The sequence below is a fragment of the Corvus kubaryi genome, unplaced genomic scaffold (genome assembly GCF_017639235.1).
Source record: "Corvus kubaryi isolate FWS band 111438036 unplaced genomic scaffold, C.kubaryi_AGA036_p1.0 37398, whole genome shotgun sequence".
NCBI classification, from domain to species: Eukaryota; Metazoa; Chordata; class Aves; order Passeriformes; family Corvidae; genus Corvus; species Corvus kubaryi.
In genome coordinates, this window is record NW_024581137.1 from 2,392,090 (window position 1) to 2,411,346 (window position 19,257).

Below are 19,257 nucleotides of genomic sequence, written 5' to 3' on the forward strand. Positions count from 1 at the left end.
CAGTCTGCTCTTCCTCAGGAAGTCCAATGGTGGCTGTGTAGCTCCTGTCCTCTGGAAATCCAGTGGGAAGCCGGTGTCTCTGGTGTTCAGCCTCAGATTATATCCACGATGGGATGCTTGGTTCCTCCCTCTGGGCGGAGCATCTCACAATGGAGTAACGAGTCATGAGGCCAAGTGTTGATTAGGCTCATTAACAGGAGAATAGTCCGGAGGGAGTTATCTCTGAGTCAGGCGGCAGGACAATGGTGGGCAATTAACAGAAAGATAGTCTGGGGGGAGGAGGCAAGGAAACACTGCCCCACCTGGTTTCAACGGCTCCTGAGGATGGTAATAGAATACACTGCAACCCAGGACAATCAGAAAGTGAAAAATTCCCTGATTATTAAGTTAAAGCCTTCATTTCTTTCTGTCCCATTTGTCCCAAAAATCAAGTGGCAGAGTAGCTGGCACAGAATGTTGTTATCTGACAATGCCTTTGGTATAGGAACATGGTGGTGAGAAGACACCATGATGAGGGCTCCACAATTATCCAGAGAGAGTTGAATTAACAAGATTCTTCCCAGCTTCATTTGTCAAAACTTCTCAACCATTTAAGAATTGCCTGTCTTTGCAGCCTTCTGTGAGATACAATTTTTATATGTGTCAATCTAGCCAAGACCACTGCATAGCAATGAACACTAAGTAGACTTCTGATGAAATCCTGCTTATTTAATATGCATAATTCTGATGTTGTTTTAAAACAGGTTACTTAAGCGTGTAAATGAAGAGCATTTGTCTCTGTCTCCTAGAGAGAAGTAAAAAGGCAAATTTCAGATCATATAAATAATGGTGCCATTTCTAATTCTGTTTAGAAAGATAAACTGATCTCTCCATTATTATGAGATGCAAAAAGTCCATTTCAGTTTGTAAGGCAAACACATTGTATTTCTCCTTGCTGCTTGATAGTGCTCTTGATAGTATGTGTCATAATCCAGCAGCACAGGCAAATTGGAATGACAGTAGTCTAAGACTACTTACTAAAGACAGTTTCCTTCGTTTTGTCACTTCTTTTTTACGGCCTGTTACTTGAATTACATTAACGGCTATTGCCTCAAGTTACAAATCAGAAAGAGTCGTTAGCTTCTGGGAAAATTTGATTGAAACATGAAGGCATTTTGCCTGCCGGAAAGACATACTTCACTGTAATTTATCTCTGCTGAACAATTGTTCCATAGTACTGCAGTATAGGATAACTGGGGGCTGGAATAGCTTCTGTGCTTTTAAAAATCCTTTTTGTGCTCTTTTGAAAAAATGATTTTGCCTAATTTAGCAACTGGCACCTGAGGCAAGCTGGAATTTGCATAGAAGAATGCATTATGAAGAAGGTTTTATTCAGTTTTAATAGCAGATGAACATGATGTGATATGATCTTTGAAGCTAAGTGCAAAATACATTGTTAGTATCTAGACAGGGCAAATGGTACATCACCATGGTATGCATGCTTGGTGAGAATATAGGAAATATGTAGAAAGGTACCTTTTATAATTATGCAGATGATTTTGCAACTTGTCAGTTTTGTGTGTGTTTGTAAATCTTATGGAAAGCACCTGGTTTTCCTTTGAGACTTTCATGTGTCTCCTTTTTAGCCTGCTTTTTATTGTTCAGGCCATAGGAGCCTAGATACATGGTCTTTAGGATGCTAGATTGTTTTTTGATTCTCCTTTACATGAAGTCACAGATATATGTGACAAGCTGAAAAATTGGGAATTCCATTTGTCTTGATTTAAGTGAATATTTGGAATATTCAGGTGCATGGTACAAAAAAAATCATCACTGAAGGCAACTTAACTAATGTTTTTTGAGTAGTTACCTTTATGAGGAACATTTTTCCATGTTACCTCTGGTCCATTACATATAGTTCTGCTCAGAGATGGCATATGGTTGCATTGCTCCTCAGGGATAACATTCATGGTCCTAGAGACATGAAGGAATGTGACTTACACAGTGCATTGCAGAAATTCTTCCTTGATTTTGCACCATCAACTAATTTATTGCACCAGTCAGGGACTACAGCTGTGACCTTGCGTCTATTATAGTCCTTATCCCATTTAGGAAAATCTGCCTGTGTGGTGATGTATAGAAATTTTCCACTTCAGCAAGAGGAGAGTCCTCCTTGCTCCCAGTTGCAAGAATTATGTTTGATACAGTTACAATCAGTGTTCTTTTTCTTGATGCAACACTCAGTCCTGAAAGAGAAACAAGATCATGTATTCTCATGAGAAGAAGGAAGAATATGAAGTGGCTCCTCAAATGCATCGGTGACATTTAGATTGTATCTTATTCCTTCCCCACAGAACAACTAGGTTCCAATTTGAGCATACCAGCTACAGGAACCAGATAGGACTCTTATAAGGTGTAGCATCCCACCCCAAAAGACAAAGCAACACACGGGTAGCCAGATATTCATGATCGAAAAATGTAATCTTTATTACTTCTAATCATTAATTGATCCATCACTAGGCAATTCATTTTTTTCTCTCCTTCTAAACCACTTCTTTCCTTTTCTTAACTTTAAAACCTGGTACTTGCAAGAAATAACTAATATAGAAGAAAATCAACAAGTGTTACTAGTTGAAAAGTGTTTTTTTGAGTCAGGCTAAAATGTTTAGGAGTTTAATTCAATACAAGTGGTTGTCAAAAACTGAAGAGATATTGAAAAAATCCAAATGAGAATTTTTGCTTTGAAACGGTGTTTCACATTTTTATCCAGCATTAAGTAAATGGTAAACATAAAGTTTTGTTTTATTTAGATGAAAAGCCTGGGTTGATCTTTTTTCTCTCTATCCACCCCACTCCCCCCAAAAACCCCTAATCTCCAACAGACATTTTGCCATGCGAGAAAGACACCAAGTCCTTGTGTCTGACCCAGAGCTAAGCATTATCCTAATTTTTTGTTTTAGTCACTCAGCCAAAGAAGCCCAGTGCTTATTACAAAATTCTAATTCACTTATTTGGCTAAAAACTTTGTTGGCTTTGATTATCCTTCTTCCTGTGGAAGATTGTATTTGATTTGCATGGTAAGGTTTTGGTAGTGGGAAGGGCTGGAAGGGTGGCTTCTCTGAGAACCTGCTAGAAGCTTCCCTCATGTCTGACAGAGGCACTCCCAGCCAGCTCCAAAAGGGATCCATTCACCAAAGCCAAGCCCATCAGCAGTGTATGAGAAGTCCTCCCCATGAGGAGGAAGGAGCAGCAGAGGCAATGTGTGAGGAACTGACTGTAATTCCCATTCTCTGTCCTCCCATGTCCTGTGGAGGAATAGGTTGAGAATCAGGAATAGAGTTAAGCCCAGAAAGGAGAGAGGGGCGTGAGAAAGGTGTTTTAAGATTTGGTTTTACTTCACATTAGCCTACTCTGATTTCATTAATAGATTAAAGTAGTTTTCCCAACTCAAATATGTTTTACCTGTGACAGTAATTGGTGAATGATCTCTCCCTGCCCTTACCTCAAAACATGATCCTTTCCTTATATATTCTCTCCCTATGTCCCGCTTAGGAGTGATAAGAGTAGCACGTGGTGTCTAGCGAGGGTCAACCCAGCACACAGCTCATCCCCTTGCTCATTGAAAAGGACTGGGGTTTTCCTTTCCATCCACAATGGAACATCTTTTTATGAAAACAATGATCTAGCTTTTACCCCAAATATACGCAGAGATTTGAATTATGTTTGATTATCAAATACAGAATAAACTTTTGCACCTAATCTTCTAGGTGGCTTTACATAGTAAGTATCTTTCACACATGCTTTATTCAGGAAACTCAATCATTACTTAGTGTAATCAAACCTTTGCCAGTGTATTCATTATATTTTTATCTGCTTTTATATATTTCCATAATATGCTGGTAGGCAAATAACATATATTAAACCAAAACTAATCTCTTTCATCACTGATGTTATCCTAGGCAAGTGGAATGCAAGCTGTCAAGCAAACATAAAACTCAACGTCAGTGTGAAAAGGACTAGAAATTGTTTGGCATCATGAGTGGTTTAGGCACAATTATGTGCCAAAGCGCCAAAACCAGGATACCTTCTATGCTAATGCTATTTCTCCTAATAGCAAAATTAATGTTATGCACTTGGGTCATGTGCTAAACTGGAGTCATGTTATTTAAATTCACTTACTAAACAAGTATTCAAAACTTTTTCTCAAGAGCATTTATTCTTGGTTTCTCTTACTTTAAGGAGAATGTAAGCACCTTCAAATAGCATTTTGTTTTCTTTGAAACAAAGAATCACTCTAAAATTTCTCATCCATTAGACATACTGATGACAGAGATGAATTAACTTATGATGCATATTTCTTCTTTATTTCACTGATCTTCTGAACTTTGCTTCTTAGGCCTCATACATCTCTGGTGCAATGGAAGAAAGAAAATACCATAACTATGCAGAGTTATGTTAGTTTGAAAACGCTTTCAAAAAGTAGGAGACAGGATCATCCAGTGCTGAGAACTGAGTACTTAGATTTTCAACATCTTCATTTTATTTTGAGCACTAGGAATAGCTTCAATGGTGCTTTCCGGGTGGAAAAGCTACAGATTATGACTGAGCCCACTTTAGCACTTACGAAGACAAGAAATACCCAGGTTTTGGGAAAAAAAGCTTACAAAATTAAAACATCACTCCTTTACATCCTGTAAGATGCTGAGTGAGTCCACAAAGGAGTTAAAAAGGAATTAAAAGTGGCAGATTTGGTGATCTGTCTCAGCAACTGCAAATACCTCTGTCATTTGTAGTGGGAAAGACTGGATTATAAATTACGTGAGATGCAATTACTGAGACTACTATTTCACCTCATTGTGCACTGCATCAGTAGTAATTGTTTTATGATATCAAAGGCCATGCAAGAATTAGCAATTTCTTTTGTCATTTCACAGCGCTTGGAGGGAGCTGGGTTCTGGGGAAGAGCAGAGCTTGCAATAAAGAATCTCATTTTGAAAAACCTATGCTTTTAATTAGTAAAGGTAGAAGCTACTTTCAAACACCATGTCAGCTTTGCTATGAACACTTGAACAACCTTACTGGGTTAGACTAAAAGTCCCTTTAGTTCTCCATCACCTGTGTGACAACATTTCACAACAGAGATCTTAATGAACAAAAACCAAAATCAGAGCAATGGGTGTACCCCACTACAATTTTCTGCGTTCCAGAGGGCCAAGGTAGAGGTCAAATCTCTGACTTAGATACACTCTGATGGATTTTTCTTCCATTATTTTCTCTAATTATCTTTAGAGCCCTGATACTTTTGTGTACAGGGCACTGAGGCAACACAATTAAAAATTTACTTAGGCATTATGTGATAGATCACATATTTTTATTCTTCTCAAATTTACTGTTTGATAAGTTTGTTTGTTAATTCCCTTCTTGAATTGTGAGAAACAGTGAGTAATTGTTCCCTTTCACATTCTTGGTGCCATTAATAATTTAATTTACTTTTTATTAGACTCTCCCTGGAACTCTGTTTCTAGGCTAAAGAGTCATAGCACGTGAAGTTTGTGTATTGAACTTTCCTTCAAGTGCAACCCTTTTGCTATCTGCTATGTTAGCATGTAAAGCTGATGGTCTGTGTTACACACATGTTTATTGCAATGTGACAAGAGAATCTGATTTTAATAAAAATGAGATAACTTCTCATTTTTCACCCTGTATTTTCAGTAGTATAGTCATGGATGTTGTGCTGCATGGATTGCATAGTGCTGCCATCTTGTGCTTCCTTTAGAATTAAGTATGGTTATAATGCTTCAGAAATTTGAGCAGAGAAAACAAGGACCATGCAAGAACCTGACTAACACTTTCATTCACCAGGATTCAAGCAGGCTAAATAGTTTGCAAAAAAAACCCCAAAACCCCTGCCCACAGAGTCCTTAATCCACATCACACTGTCCCGCAGTCCACATTCAGCATCTATTTTTTTAGGAGAGAAAAGAGGTTTTTCTTTTAAATGCAATTTGAAAACCATAGGGCTTGGTCTTGTCCTGATAGCCTGGCCTGGTACTAGGTGCCATTGGGAGGTGTCTGTCTTGGTTTAAAAGACAAGTGTCTGCCAAGGAAGGAGGGAATCTTCCTGAGATGGAAAATATGACCCCCTTCCCTCCAAATTATTATAACTTTGAGATTACGGTGTTTTCAGGCAAAGATATAGAAAAATGAATAACAGTTCTTTACTAACATATATATATATGTAACAAGATAAACAAACAACAACAACGGCAGCAACAACAAACGAAAGCAGAAACCCAGTACCAGCCTTCTCTCGGCTGTCAGGCCCTTTCCCCTTTGCTGCAGTCACGGCCACAGCCGGCAGGGGCGCTGGTGGCTCCCGGCCGGGCAGGGCAGGTGCGGTGATTCCCCCGCGGCTGCAGGGGGCGCTGTGGCGCGAGCTCAGCCACCTCTCCACACGGGTAATGGCGGCTCGGGTGGCGAGAGGGAGGGAAAAGGGGCTCCCTGTGCAGAGCTTATGGGGAGCAGCCATGAGTGCCTCTTGAGGGGCAATCTGGACTGTAGCAGGAATCTCGGAGCAGCAGGCTGGAACAGCAGAGACCAGTACACCCCAGGTGGCAAACAAAGTGTAGCAAAGACCAGGAAGCCATGGCAGGAGCAGTGAGGATCCAGGTCAATGCAGAATGTCGAGTTAAAGTGTAGCAAAACCACTGAAGCAGCAGCAGAAAACAGCGGGGGCTGGGTGGCCCTGGGAAGAGAGAGAAGGTGGAGGGAGGGGGTTGTTTCGGGTTTTCCCCTGACTCTCACATCTCCCCTGTGATGTCCTGGGGATGTCCCTGGCAGCCAGGCTCCCACAAGCAGCTGGGAAGTGGTCCCTCCAGAGACAGGGAGGGGGGAGGGGCCCTGAGCTTCCCCTGAGGCACCCAAGCAGATGGTGAGGGTCCCTCCCAGTGTGCTCCGCTGTTGAAAAGGTCCCAGTTCAACAACCACTCTTGCTAGCAGAGGCTCACCCACGGTAAGGAGAAGTAGTGAAGGACAAAACTCTGCAGTGGCAGCATATCCTTCATGCAGCAGCAGTCCCGCACCAAAGCCATAGCCCTTGGCCCTCTGATCCCCCAGAGAGAGAGAGAGAGGGCTCAGCCCAGCCCCTGACCCCCCAGCCAAGGGTCACAGTATCTGTGTGCTTCCCAAGAGTGCAGAGCTTCCCTCCTGTTATAAACGACTCAGATCCCGAGTGGAAATGAGTTATTGAGAATTTTATTGAGAACTATAAAAATGAGAAAAGCAAAAGGGACAGCGCTGGGAGCATGGCCAGGTGCCAGAGGCTCGATCACAAAATGGTGGTCTTGCCTTTTATACCCCTGTGATTGCATCAACCTTATCCATATTTATTTACAGTTTTGCATAGTCTCACCCCATGTCACTCTTTTAGGCGCCGTTCAGTCACTGTGGTCATCGGGTCCTCACTGGATGGAATCCCACTCCTTTTATGGTTATGTCTTCGAAGTTTGGCTAGCAACAGCCCGTCCCATGCAAACTTGCAGGGCTAACATCAGAACACACAAATCATACATCCCTGCAAAAACCAACCTCACAACCATACTGCTGGAACAACCAGTTTTCAACATGTACCATTATCTTAACATTTTCCAAAATCAACATTACAATATTCAACATCAATTCATATAATATTCAGCAAAAGCCAATTTTACTAACTTATTTCTCACACCTCCAGCCACGAAGCTCACTACCCCAGCTGCAGCAAGACTGCAGCAAGCTGCATCCCTTTCCCCCTCCTCCCCATCTGGGCCATATCTTTTGTCTCTTAAGTACCCATCATTCCCATCTCTTAGGCAAAAAATGGGAGAAAAACTCCCGGAGAGAAAGAAAAAAAAAAAAAAAAAGAAAGAAAATTCCTAACCTTCAGCAGTGTCCTAAGCCCTCTCTGAGCAGCACTGTGTTTTTGGCAGCTGGAGAGGAAGGGATGGAGGTAAAGGGCAGGCATTTATCTGGAGCAGTAGAGCTGGCCGCCATCAGAAGCAGTGCTGGGAGAGGTCAGCTCTCCACTTCCAGTTGGTGCAACCAGCATCATGCCTGTGATTTATGCTTGGTGAGGAGCATGTGTAAATACAGAACAGATGTTTCTGAGTTAGTCTAAACTCTCACCTCAGTCTAAATGCTTCTGGGTGTCCTCCAGCTGTGTTGAGAGAGCAGATTTTGAAAGTTTGATCTGGAGGAGATTTCGAAAGTTTGCATTAGACAGGCATAATAAATGCCAACTGTTAAAATTGATAGCTCTTCTAAGACTTTGGACTCCAAAACATCATTAAAAGAGATTAATTACTGTGCAAAACTGACAGTCAGCTTCCTTGCTGTGTGGGTATACTCATACACTTAGTAATTCTATGTGAAGAAAAAGATGAACCGCAGTGTATTTCCATTTCAGTATGTCAGTCTGTATAGATACATAGTTTCATAGTCCAGCAGGCAAAAGTTAAAAATCCCTTGGTATAATCTAGAAACTGATAGCAGAAATGGACTCACAGTGGGTGCTGGTATCGCATGAAAAGTTGTAGAAGTCACTGGCATTTATATTAGTGATCAAAGTGAAGGCCAGTACTCAACCTTGACAAACAATGTAAGTTCATCAGAGATGCTGAAGGACTGAGATGGGTATTCAGGCAAGGCTATTCCAGAAAATGACATTCAGTATATGCTAAGTGGACTACTTAAAGTCTTAGGTGTTCAGAGCACTGCATATTCATTCTTTTTCCTCTTTCAATTACCTCTGTTGATAAATGCTAGTATTTGCACTAGAACTATTGTATTTAGATGAGAAAGATGCTGAATCATATCCAAAGCTAGGGTAGTTGTAGGGAAATTCTATTATATCCAATGGGAAATTTGGCTAGGAAACCAGAACATCTGCTCCTCCAAGCAGACAAACAATTCAAAGCAAACTCTATGCTGGTATGTTCTTACTGGAGCTGATGATGTAGCTAACAAAAGTAAAAAGCTATCACAGAATCATAGAAAGTTAAGGGATTGGAATGGACTTCAAAATCATCTAGTCCTAACCTCCCCTGCCATGGACAGGGACACCTACCACTAGACCAGGTTGCTCAAGGTCTTAGCCAATCTGGCTTTGAACACTGCCAGGATTGGAACATCCACAGACTTTCTGGGTTGACTCAGTTCTCCACAGGGAACTTCCAGAGAAATTCAGAGAAAACTTTGCGTTTTCCCTTGCTTCATTAGCAGGGACGGGAAGGGTTAAAGTTCTTGTGAGTGTGGATGGCGTAGGAAGGGAAGCATGTGTTAGGTGGTACTCTGAGCTCTGTTTCAGATCCCTGGTGTGATTCAGCAAAACCTTTAAGAAGTTCAGAAATACTTACTGCTCAAATATGTCATTTAGTCCACCTGCCCCAAATGATTACCCTTCCTTCTGGGTCAGTCTTTTCTCTTTAAAATGTGGCTAATGATACATGTCACAGGATATGACAGTAAATGAGGCTGAATGTTTTAGTTGGGAAACATCAAGGAAATGTAGTACTGTTGTTATGGCTGTTAGGATTGCCTATTGTAGATTATGCTGGAAATGTAACTACTCAGTCTAAATAAATCCAATAAAATGCTGAAAGCCTAATTCTTTAAAACAGTGTCTTAGAATTGCATCAGTGAACAAGATTTTGTGGTAGCAATTCACAGGGGACTATCCTGAAAGGAAAGGTTCCCCTGCTATCTGTATGGTAGAAGATACCAACTCACTAGTAGATCTGTGCAGCCACTGTATACATTCAGCACAGACAATGCAATCCAGCAGCAAAGATCTTTGTTTTGGCAGTACTTTTTCTCTTTTGCCCAAGTACCATTAAAAAAAAAAAAAAGAAAGAAAGAAAAAGAAAAGGCAATATGTTACTGAATGCAAAAGAAATTGGTTTCCTGAAAGGGACCAAAAGATGTTTTGATGCAATAATGTCTTCCAAGGCATGCCCAGCCCTACAGGTAAATTAATCTCTCCTTGGGCTGAATCTCCTTTGTTGAGAGACTCTTTCAAATGTGCTTTCAAACTCTGCTGATATAAGCAGTGTTAGAATAACAGTAAATAAACAGGGTGCCAGGTGTACTCAGGTAACTGGTTAGAACAGCCAATAAAGAGTAAAATATTCATGTTCCTATTTGAAGCTTTTCCAGAGGATTTCTAGAGATGGTTATGAGTCAAATTGGATAGACTGTCCTCTTTCATTAGAAGCTGTCCATTGTCACTAGAAATAACAAAAAAGTTTTCTTGTCTATACTTCTTTCTCAAGGACATCTGTTTATTGTGAAGATGCACTTGTAGTATAACTACATAGAAAACAGTTATGTTTGTACATTCAGGGTAATGTTAGTCAAACATAGCCTAATTATGAGGCCAAGGGATTATAAATATTGACAGAGGAGTCAAGCAGATTGTAAAATGCACATATTTTGTTGTATCTTTGGCTCCTCTCCATTCTTAAGGTTGTGTTTTTCACTGAAAGCTCGTTTGAAGAAAAGAGCTTTTAAAATGTAGTGTTCTTTTCTGTTTGGAGCATTTTCTTTTCTTCGTTCAAACCACATATACAACGTTCTTGCCTTCATAACCAAAAAGGTGTTGGAAAAGCTGTTGATCAAGGATGATCAGAGAGCCCTACAGCAAAGAAACCTATTAAAATCTCTTGATCTAAGAATGCAAGACTCCGTTATGTAATCTTCTTGATGCCTAAGTTTGAATTCCAGCTGGATTAGTCTGATTATAATAGATTTCAATTTGTTTAGGACAGAAGGATATTTCCAGTTGAGCCTGTAAGAGGTATTGCCTTGGCGTGCCTCATCTTGCACCCTTTCAACAGTTAAGCAAAACTTCACTGCTTGCAGAAAATGAGGCACTCTAAACTGATACCCTTATTTTACTTTCCCAGATTACCTACCCCTTGGGCAAAGAGGAGAAAGGCAGCATTTGACACTTTTCTATTTCTTTTTTTTTTTTTTCCAGATACAGAAGAGTAAAAAGATACTTAAAAAGGACTGCAAATCTCTTTCATCATTTTATCTGACCTTCTTCATTCCTGTTGTCCTACTCCTGCAAAGACCAGTTTCTGGGAAAGGCATTAAACAACTTCTGAAACACTCCTCCTCTCACTGGCTACTTCACAGCTAACCACTCTGGGTTCAAGGGTGGGGGCCTTATGTTTTTGGTTAATTGTGTTTGTTTGTCCATGTACGTATGTTTTTTTATTGTTGGTGTTTTGGAAAGTTTTTTTGTTAAAAGGTCAAATTGTGATTTCATGATGCAAATGGTTCCGTTTTTCTGGACAGGTCAAGCTAATAGAAGAAAGTATTCTTCAAAAGCTGGTTTTGCCCTTTGGTATGCCTCAGCTTGTGAAACCTACGCTAGGATGATGGAAAAGGATATAAAAGAAAAAAAAAACAAAAACAAAAAATTCTTTGATCATAATTCACTTTTCTTCTTTCTTTCCACTGCAAGCACTTTCCAATTACTAATAGACAGATTTTGGTATCAGTTTTACCCCTGCTGTAGAAGATTTTATTAATAAGCATGGTGAAATTGTAGAGCCATTTGACTATTTCTTAGGATTTGATATCTTTCACAGATAACACAATGACAGAAAAATGTTTTTCTTTCGAAACAGCAGTCAGACTCACTCAACCCTTGATTTTGTTCTTTTTTTTTGCAGTTAGGAAAGGAATAACCAATGAAAGCAATATTATCTTGGGGCAAATTTTGTTGTCAGGCTCTGAGAACATGGATTAATGTATTGCGTGATGTGCCTGCTTAACCTGATACTGCAGAAAATTATCTGTTTCCCACATTTTTTCATGGGCCACTAGTAAAAGCTGTTTGTCTGACCTGAATATTTAGGAGAAGAGGGGCATCAGGGAATCACATGGATCAATTCTAACTTTCATCTCAGTTTGATCTTTCGTCACTGACTAAATGGGCAGGCCAAAGAAAAGGAAAAGCATATTGGATAAGTATGGACAGAAAAAACCAAAATAAGAATGTATGAGGAACATCAAGCACATATGTGTTTCTGTCTTGGGATCTTAATAGGAATCCAGCTAATTGTAAGCAATTTTGCCTGTTTATGTGGAAGTCAAGATATGTGCATATACATACAACTATTTTTGCTGAACAGCTTGCTGTTCAGCATGAGGTCTTGCTGTGTTACTCATATGTTTTAAAGAATCATACTCCTGTCATGGATCTTTTCTATGTAGAGAACATGCAAAATATTGGCTTAGGAAGGTAAATCTTTAGTATTTCCTTTTCATGTTCAAAAGCACACAACTTTACAACTGATTTTGGGTCTCCATTCCTACTTAAACTCTGCCTATATAGGGAGGAGCATCCTGTGGCACTACCAAAAATTACAACAGTAAACTCAGACTAAATCCATTTTAAAAGTGAACACATTCTTAATTAAGAGTGTTTAGTATCTGGAATTTTCATTATTGAGGCTAGAGATATTTTAAGGGTTGTTTTTGTCCTCCAGTTTGAATTCGTTCAAAGCCAGAGATTTAGATTATGTTCATGAAGTGAAAAGACGTCAATTCAATCACGTGTTTTTAGGAAGAAATACAAAAATAATTCTTGAAGTTTTCAGAACTCTCAATTGGCTTCACTGGACTAGCTCATTTAAATTAAATATAGGGGACATAGTGTTCCCATTTGTGAGTTTGTGGTTCAATAGTAGCTCTGATGTGAATTTCTGAGGAAAGTGAAGTGCTGGGAGGACAGTGGCTCCACCATCAGCACTGAGCACATTCCATGTTGTGACAGGCTGTGTCACTGCTTAGCATTTTTTGACTCCTCTTTCCCCTCCTCCATCAGCATTCAGCCCCAATAAGAGTAGTAGAATATGAATTCCAGCCCTGAGCAGGTTCTTTGAAGGCACACTGACAAAATAACTATAATGCTGAGCTAAGTACCACTGTGGTGACAGTCTGTGCTTAGTTAGATTTCTTCCTGCAGTCAGGGAAAATATACTCTAACAATGTTTGGTCAGAGGTGCACAGTGATTTAGTCAATATTTTTAAAGTTACTCTTACCTTTTACAGTGACTAAAGATGCCTTAGTTTATGCACACTAGAAAAATAACATTTTTTAAGAAAACTATACATTTTTCCTCACCTGTTTATGATATATATTTTCTTTCTTTCTTTCTTTCTTTCTTTCTTTCTTTCTTTCTTTCTTTCCTTTTGTTCTTTCTTTTGTTCTTTGTCATTCTTTCCAAACTGCTCAATTCATATCTGGTCAGCCCTGGTTTATCATGCACTGGCACAAAGGTGTGAAACCAGGATGGAAAATGTTTTTCCTCAATTATTAGGGTTATTCACTATTGGGAGGAGCTAATAAAGGAAGTGGTAGATTTGATGCCTCTTGGGGGCTGCAAATCAGAGCTGCCATTCTAGAAGAGATGCTATAGGCAAAGTTACTGATCACACAGGTGTACGGCAAAATGCTTTTTAATACACAGTCAGTCAGAGATAGACCTAACCGTCTCAGCCCTTTAACTTATTTGTGTAAGCTACAGTGGATTATTAGCATTTTTTAGATTTTTTTGGTTGTCTTTTTAAAAAAGAAGTGGAATCTATTATCTGGGAAAATATATAAAGTGAAAGTGAAATCTAGAAATCAAAAAAGAGGCTGGGCCAGGTGAAAGCATCTATTGTGGGGTTACCTCCTTACTTTGCCTCCTCACCTTCCTGAAATACTCTGCAGCCTTGTGCTGGTGCATCATGAGCCAAAGTATGGTATGTTTAGACAGCTCCCAGTTAAACTAGAGATCAGCCACTGTGCAAATGTGTAAAAAAAAAAAATAAAAAGTAATGATAAAAAAATACATAGCTGCTTTCTCTTATTTTATTCCACAAAAAGAATCAAACAAAAACTGGAAAAGGATTAGGTGTTCATCAGCTAATGGGCTGTGTTTATCGTGTGAGAAAGGGTTTCTGTTTTGACATCTTTACCTAACTTTCCCCAGGTGTATAGAAATTATGTTTTCACATGCCTTTCTTTTCCATCCTCAGTAGAACTACACAAGCAATGAATAAGCCTGAAATTCTGCAAATATTGGGTCCACACCATTTGCCTTATGTTGAAAATGTACAGAATTATATGGAAGCACCTATCTGTAGGCCCAAAGGAGTCTTCTGGTGCCAGAGTGCTGTTTGCAGAGGGCAGCCCAGGCTAGGAAGCTATGTGATAAATATTACACTCTTCCACTTCTGCACAGAGACTACTGGTGCTCTCAGAAAGCTCTGCCTAGTTGAAAGAGCACCACGTGTCTTCCAGGCACTTTCCCTTCTTAAAATAGAGAGGATGCCATTGTAAGTATCCCTATCAGTGTTTTATTCTTTATCTGGGACTGGTGTTCAGGGAACTAGCAGATCTTGGACTCATGGTGACATAGTGCTTGGATTCGTGAAGACACTAAAGAAAAAAAGTGTCAACATGTTTTCAGAGAATCATAGTATTAGAATAGTTTGGGTTGAAAGGGACACAGAGGATATATAAAAGCCATCTATTCCAACACCCCCTGCAATGTGCAGGGACATCTCCAAATAAGTCAGGTTGCTCAGACCCTCATCCAAAATGGTCTTGAGTGCTTCAAGGGATGGGGCATCTACTGCATCTCGTGGGACACCTACAAAAGTGTCTCATCAGTATCTTAGTGTTTCTTTGTATCCTGTTAATTATTGAAATGGCTCAAAGAATAACAGATTAGGGATGTCATGAGTATATTCTATGTTTGAGAAAAAGCACTGATGAGGGAAGCCAAAATTTTATTTTTACCTGGAAATAAAATAGGGAGTAAACAAAAAAAAATTGTGAGGTTTTAGATACGATTTAAAAAATTCAGATGAATCAATCTAAGTAGATGGAAGCTCATCTAAAACTGCAGCCTTTTGTATAGCTCAACCCTAACCCTGATCCTGACCTTAACCCTAACACTAACTGTAACACTAACTCAACCGTAGCCCTAACCCTAACCCAAAACCAAATCCTAACCCTAACCCTAACCCTAATCCTGGTATCCATCCACTCCTCTTTATACAGTAGAATGTTTAGCATCAGGATGAATCTGACATTTGGGGACCTGGTTCCTGATGGATGAATTAAGGAAGCAAGTTCATTTTTCTAGGTGTTTCTTTTTTCAAGCATAAATTCTGTGGTTGGACAGAAAATTTCCAAAATGTAGTTGGTTATGCTAGAGAAGAATGGTATATGATGGTGTTTTTGCAAACTATCCTTTGAGTATGAAAATGTTTCCATGTATACTTACAAAGTCCTACAAGCTCAGTCTGGAAGCAAATATATTTCAAATTAGATAGCTGACAGTGCTATGCTGCTTTGTAATCAGAAGGTCCATAAGCTCACCTAGCTAAAGGTAAATGTTACCTGACTTTGCTGTTAGTCCTTGCAATTTCTGCAATGGCTCCCAAATCTGTCTTTTACTTGAAAAGCACAATCACCCATTCAAATTAGGAAAGATGGAAACTGACAAGTATAGTACTTATTTTCCTTTAATTAGAATAAAATAGTATATTTCCAGGAGCTTGTGAGATGGTCTTAAATATTTGTTTTCTCCTTTTCCTCACATTTCGTTTTAAAATAATGAAATTCCTCATCCTTTGATGATTTATACTACAGGTTAGCCATTTATACTAAAAAATGAGAGCAGAATCAAGTCCTTTTCTTTTAAACTTTTTAAATCCATCACCTCACTTAATAATTAAAAATGAATTATACTTTGCTTTCATGTGTTGAACCAGTGCTGATCTCAGAGCTTTACTGGCATGGTGTCTGAACATCATCACTCAAAAGCAGGAACATGCTGTCTGAGGAAAGAGCCCTCTAGCACTGACTGCATGCAAATTACTCCAGGGACCCAGCATCAATGCTGGCCAGATAGAAAGGAGGAAAAAACTTTGTGCTTTCACTTTTCATAATTCATCTCCCTCTGAAGTGGAGGGAGGGTTTTCCCATTTATGTTACCCACAACATGAGTAGGTCTTCTCAGTCTCAGTTTAGTGTCCGTTGAGCATCCTAACATGGGGCTTCTCCTGCTCCCATGAATAGACAAGTTTTGTGATCCCAGATATCCCTTTTCATGTCTGACTACTGTGTAAAAGCAAGATCAGCATGGAAACAGCACAGGTGACCACTGCCCATGCCATTAATTTCTGTTAAAATTAAATGCTCTCTGTGCATTTCCGCTTGCTGAGACTGCTTTCCTGTTGCTGAAATAGCTCTTTTGATCCCTGGTAAGCACGGAGGATTCTGGTCTGCACCCAAGCAGGACCAGGACACAGGCCTGTCTTTAAGCCATCAGCTCACCCTGCTCTGCGGACTTGACCATCAGGTAGAATAAAACAGAACTACTTCCAAGCAAGCTGGCTGAAGACCTGAAACTCAGTTTTAGCGAATTTATTTACCCTTATACTTAAGTGCAAGACAGCACACACTCACTAGCTTCATAGCACACTCCTGGCATTTTGTATTATTTTGGTCTCTTCCAAGCACATATGTATTGGCTGTTGGGTACTTATAACACCCTGAGTTTAGATGCTATCCAGTGGCAGGAGCAATATACATAATTCTGTTGTCTTTGCTGGTGGTTGTAGGAGTGCACCTATCAGACTAAATTACTTATGGCCATTGGGGTTTTCTAGAGATAAAATCTAGCAGTAGAATGACAGAGTGAGCATTTGGCTTTTCTTCTTGCTTGGGTGATATTTTTATACATTTTTATATGCAATTAAAAAATATTTACTGTTTTTATTGTAGTGTTCTTGTTAGATTTTTACCAGGTCTACTGGTTTTCTACAGGCCCAGATTCTCACAGTAATATTTCACTACCCTTTTCTCCTCCCTATTCTTACTTGACAGACAAAAGTCATTGCATTTGCAAATCAGCTTAGTGCAGAATAACACCTAGAGCCAGACCAGTCTTTTAGTTGCACTGAAATCAAAGGACATTACATGCAAAGTTCTGCTAGTCCCAGGCCAGCATCTGGGGACAAAGAATAAACAACAAAAACATATACAGCTCACGAAACACAGGGCATTCTGTGTAAAGCCAGTGCATCAGGGTGGGGCCACCTTCTTTTGTTGTGGTAGGAGCTGATTACACCAGCATGAGTTTTATAAATGAGAGACTATCTCTCTCTTTGTTCTGATGTTACACTTCAGAGTCATACCCTAGTGCACTGTCTACCTTCAGCAGGGCGGAAGGGTGAACACTGTGGCTTATCTGTGACAGTAGATTTCACTGTTCTTGTGGTTAACCCTACAGTGACAGGTTCTAAATAAAGTTAAGAAACATTAAACCTCTTTGTAGGAGCAATGAGAGGAAATCAATCAAATTCAAGGATCTTAGTCTTACAAAACAACCTTTTCTCAATTGGCATTTTGCAGGGAATCATGTGTATGAGGTTGATTGTTGCTGCCTGTTCTGAACTTCCCCTCCCCCTCCCAAAGACACTTGCTCCTGCCATGTGCTCTGAGCTCCCTTGTTCCAAGCGCGGGCAAAACCAAATGTAACTCAAACTCTTTAGCAGTGTCTGATTGGCCGGTCACCCCGGGTCCGGCCCCTTTCCCCTTCTCCTAATAAAAGAGATCGTCGAGGGAGGCCCCGCCCTCTCTTGGCTCAGCTATCTTCCTGTGAACGCCTCTTGTTGTCTGTCTCATTTGAAAGCTTCTAACTGCAGGAAATTGAGCGAGCAGGGAGCTATATTTCTCCCTCTTTGCTTCTGCTGATGGTATTTGCTTTGCAGCTGATACAGGTACTGATTTTAGAGCTACTAAAGTGCTAGATCACCCGTGCTACCTCTCTAGGCTGCTCGAGGCTTTCTAAGGCATTAAAGTACTAGCTTAGCCGGTATAAAGCTGAAAAGATACCTTCCACAGTTGATAATAAACTTTAGAGTATGTTTATGTAAGCAGAACTGATAATAGAGATGTCTTTCTTGAGCTGAATTAAAATGAACAACAGGCATCTGTTCTCTAACATTTTTCAAGGAAGAAAAAAGGTTGTTATTCTATGTTTTATATTCAGGAAATAGAAAACAAGTTAAAATGCATGCTGGAAACAAAACTCAGCGTAAGTTTGCTCCTGGGATTGGGTGGGCAGGGTAATGAAAAAACCTATTTGGTTTGTTAAGACTAATAAGGAAAAAAAATGGAAAACCAAAATGAATGACACCAAGTAGTGGCAAATATTCTCAATTGTTCTGAAACTAATTTCTAACTATATGTACTTCTTTTTAGTTCTTGATTTGAAAAAAGAGGCTTGTGGTCTCAAAAATATTTTTCAACGTTTTCCGTTTTTCTTTAACTGAGTTCGTGTATGTTTATCCTATTACCAAATATAAACAATGAGATCTCCTCTGCATTGCATTCAAGTCGTAGAAGGGTTAATTTTTTCTTTTTTTGTGCTTTTTACATCTGATGCGGGCATGGTGCTTGCTGTTTACTTTTCATCATCGGGCTCCCCAGAGAGTCCTAGTAATAATCAAGGGGTTTTTTTAAGCATAGGGGGAATATTGCTTGGACTTCACTCCCTGGGAGAAGTTAGTGTCATTACTAATGTAATTTCTAAAGACAGGGAAACTGAGGTAGAGAATTCAACTAGCTTATTTAAGGACTCCAAGGTAAATCTCACCTTTCTACTTTTCTCTTGACTGAAATCACAATCTGTGAGAGTATCTAAACCAAGAACAGCATGCCACAGCTCAGCAGCAATTAGCTCAGCAGCTTTAGACAATTTATTAGTACTATAACTTGTTGGTTTATCCAAAGTTCCTTTATCAGGACCTTTGTCTGTCCTCACTGGTGCCAGTTCCTGTCAGGAACCACGGGGTGTTTAACTTCAGGATTGTTGAGTCAGACTAGTCTCAGCATTCTTCAACACTGAAAGCTGCTTGATCCCCTTCTACATCCACCACTGATGGTAAAGGTAAAGCTGCCCACTTAGGCAGAGCATCCTTCTAAAGAGGCTACTACTTCGGATGTTTTCACTCAGGATTTTCTTGCAGTGGCATTTAGAGGTCTTGCTTTTTGGAGAGATCTTGGAGAGGTCTTGCTTTTTGAAGAAAAACATTGTTTTAAGGAAAAATTGAGGAACTAAACATTCATGTCTCACTACACCTATAATTCTCATGTAACGTAAGAGATCTAATCTTAAAACTAACTCATTTTTATACCCATATTTGCATTGGTCTCTTGTTTAT

General features: G+C 39.7%; 1 protein-coding gene across 7 annotated transcripts in view; it reads left to right on the top strand.

Annotated features, from left to right (window-relative positions):
- PDE1C (phosphodiesterase 1C) overlaps positions 1-17,372 on the top strand; it is a 333,742-nt gene extending 316,370 nt beyond the window's left edge. For all 7 annotated transcript variants that reach the window (XM_042044344.1, XM_042044345.1, XM_042044341.1 and 4 more), the window contains one exon: positions 10,994-17,372. In XM_042044344.1, coding sequence (XP_041900278.1) covers positions 10,994-11,007 — 14 coding nt within the window. In that variant the 3' untranslated portion in view covers positions 11,008-17,372. The remainder of the gene's footprint in view (positions 1-10,993) is intronic.
- Positions 17,373-19,257: the final 1,885 nt, after the last annotated feature.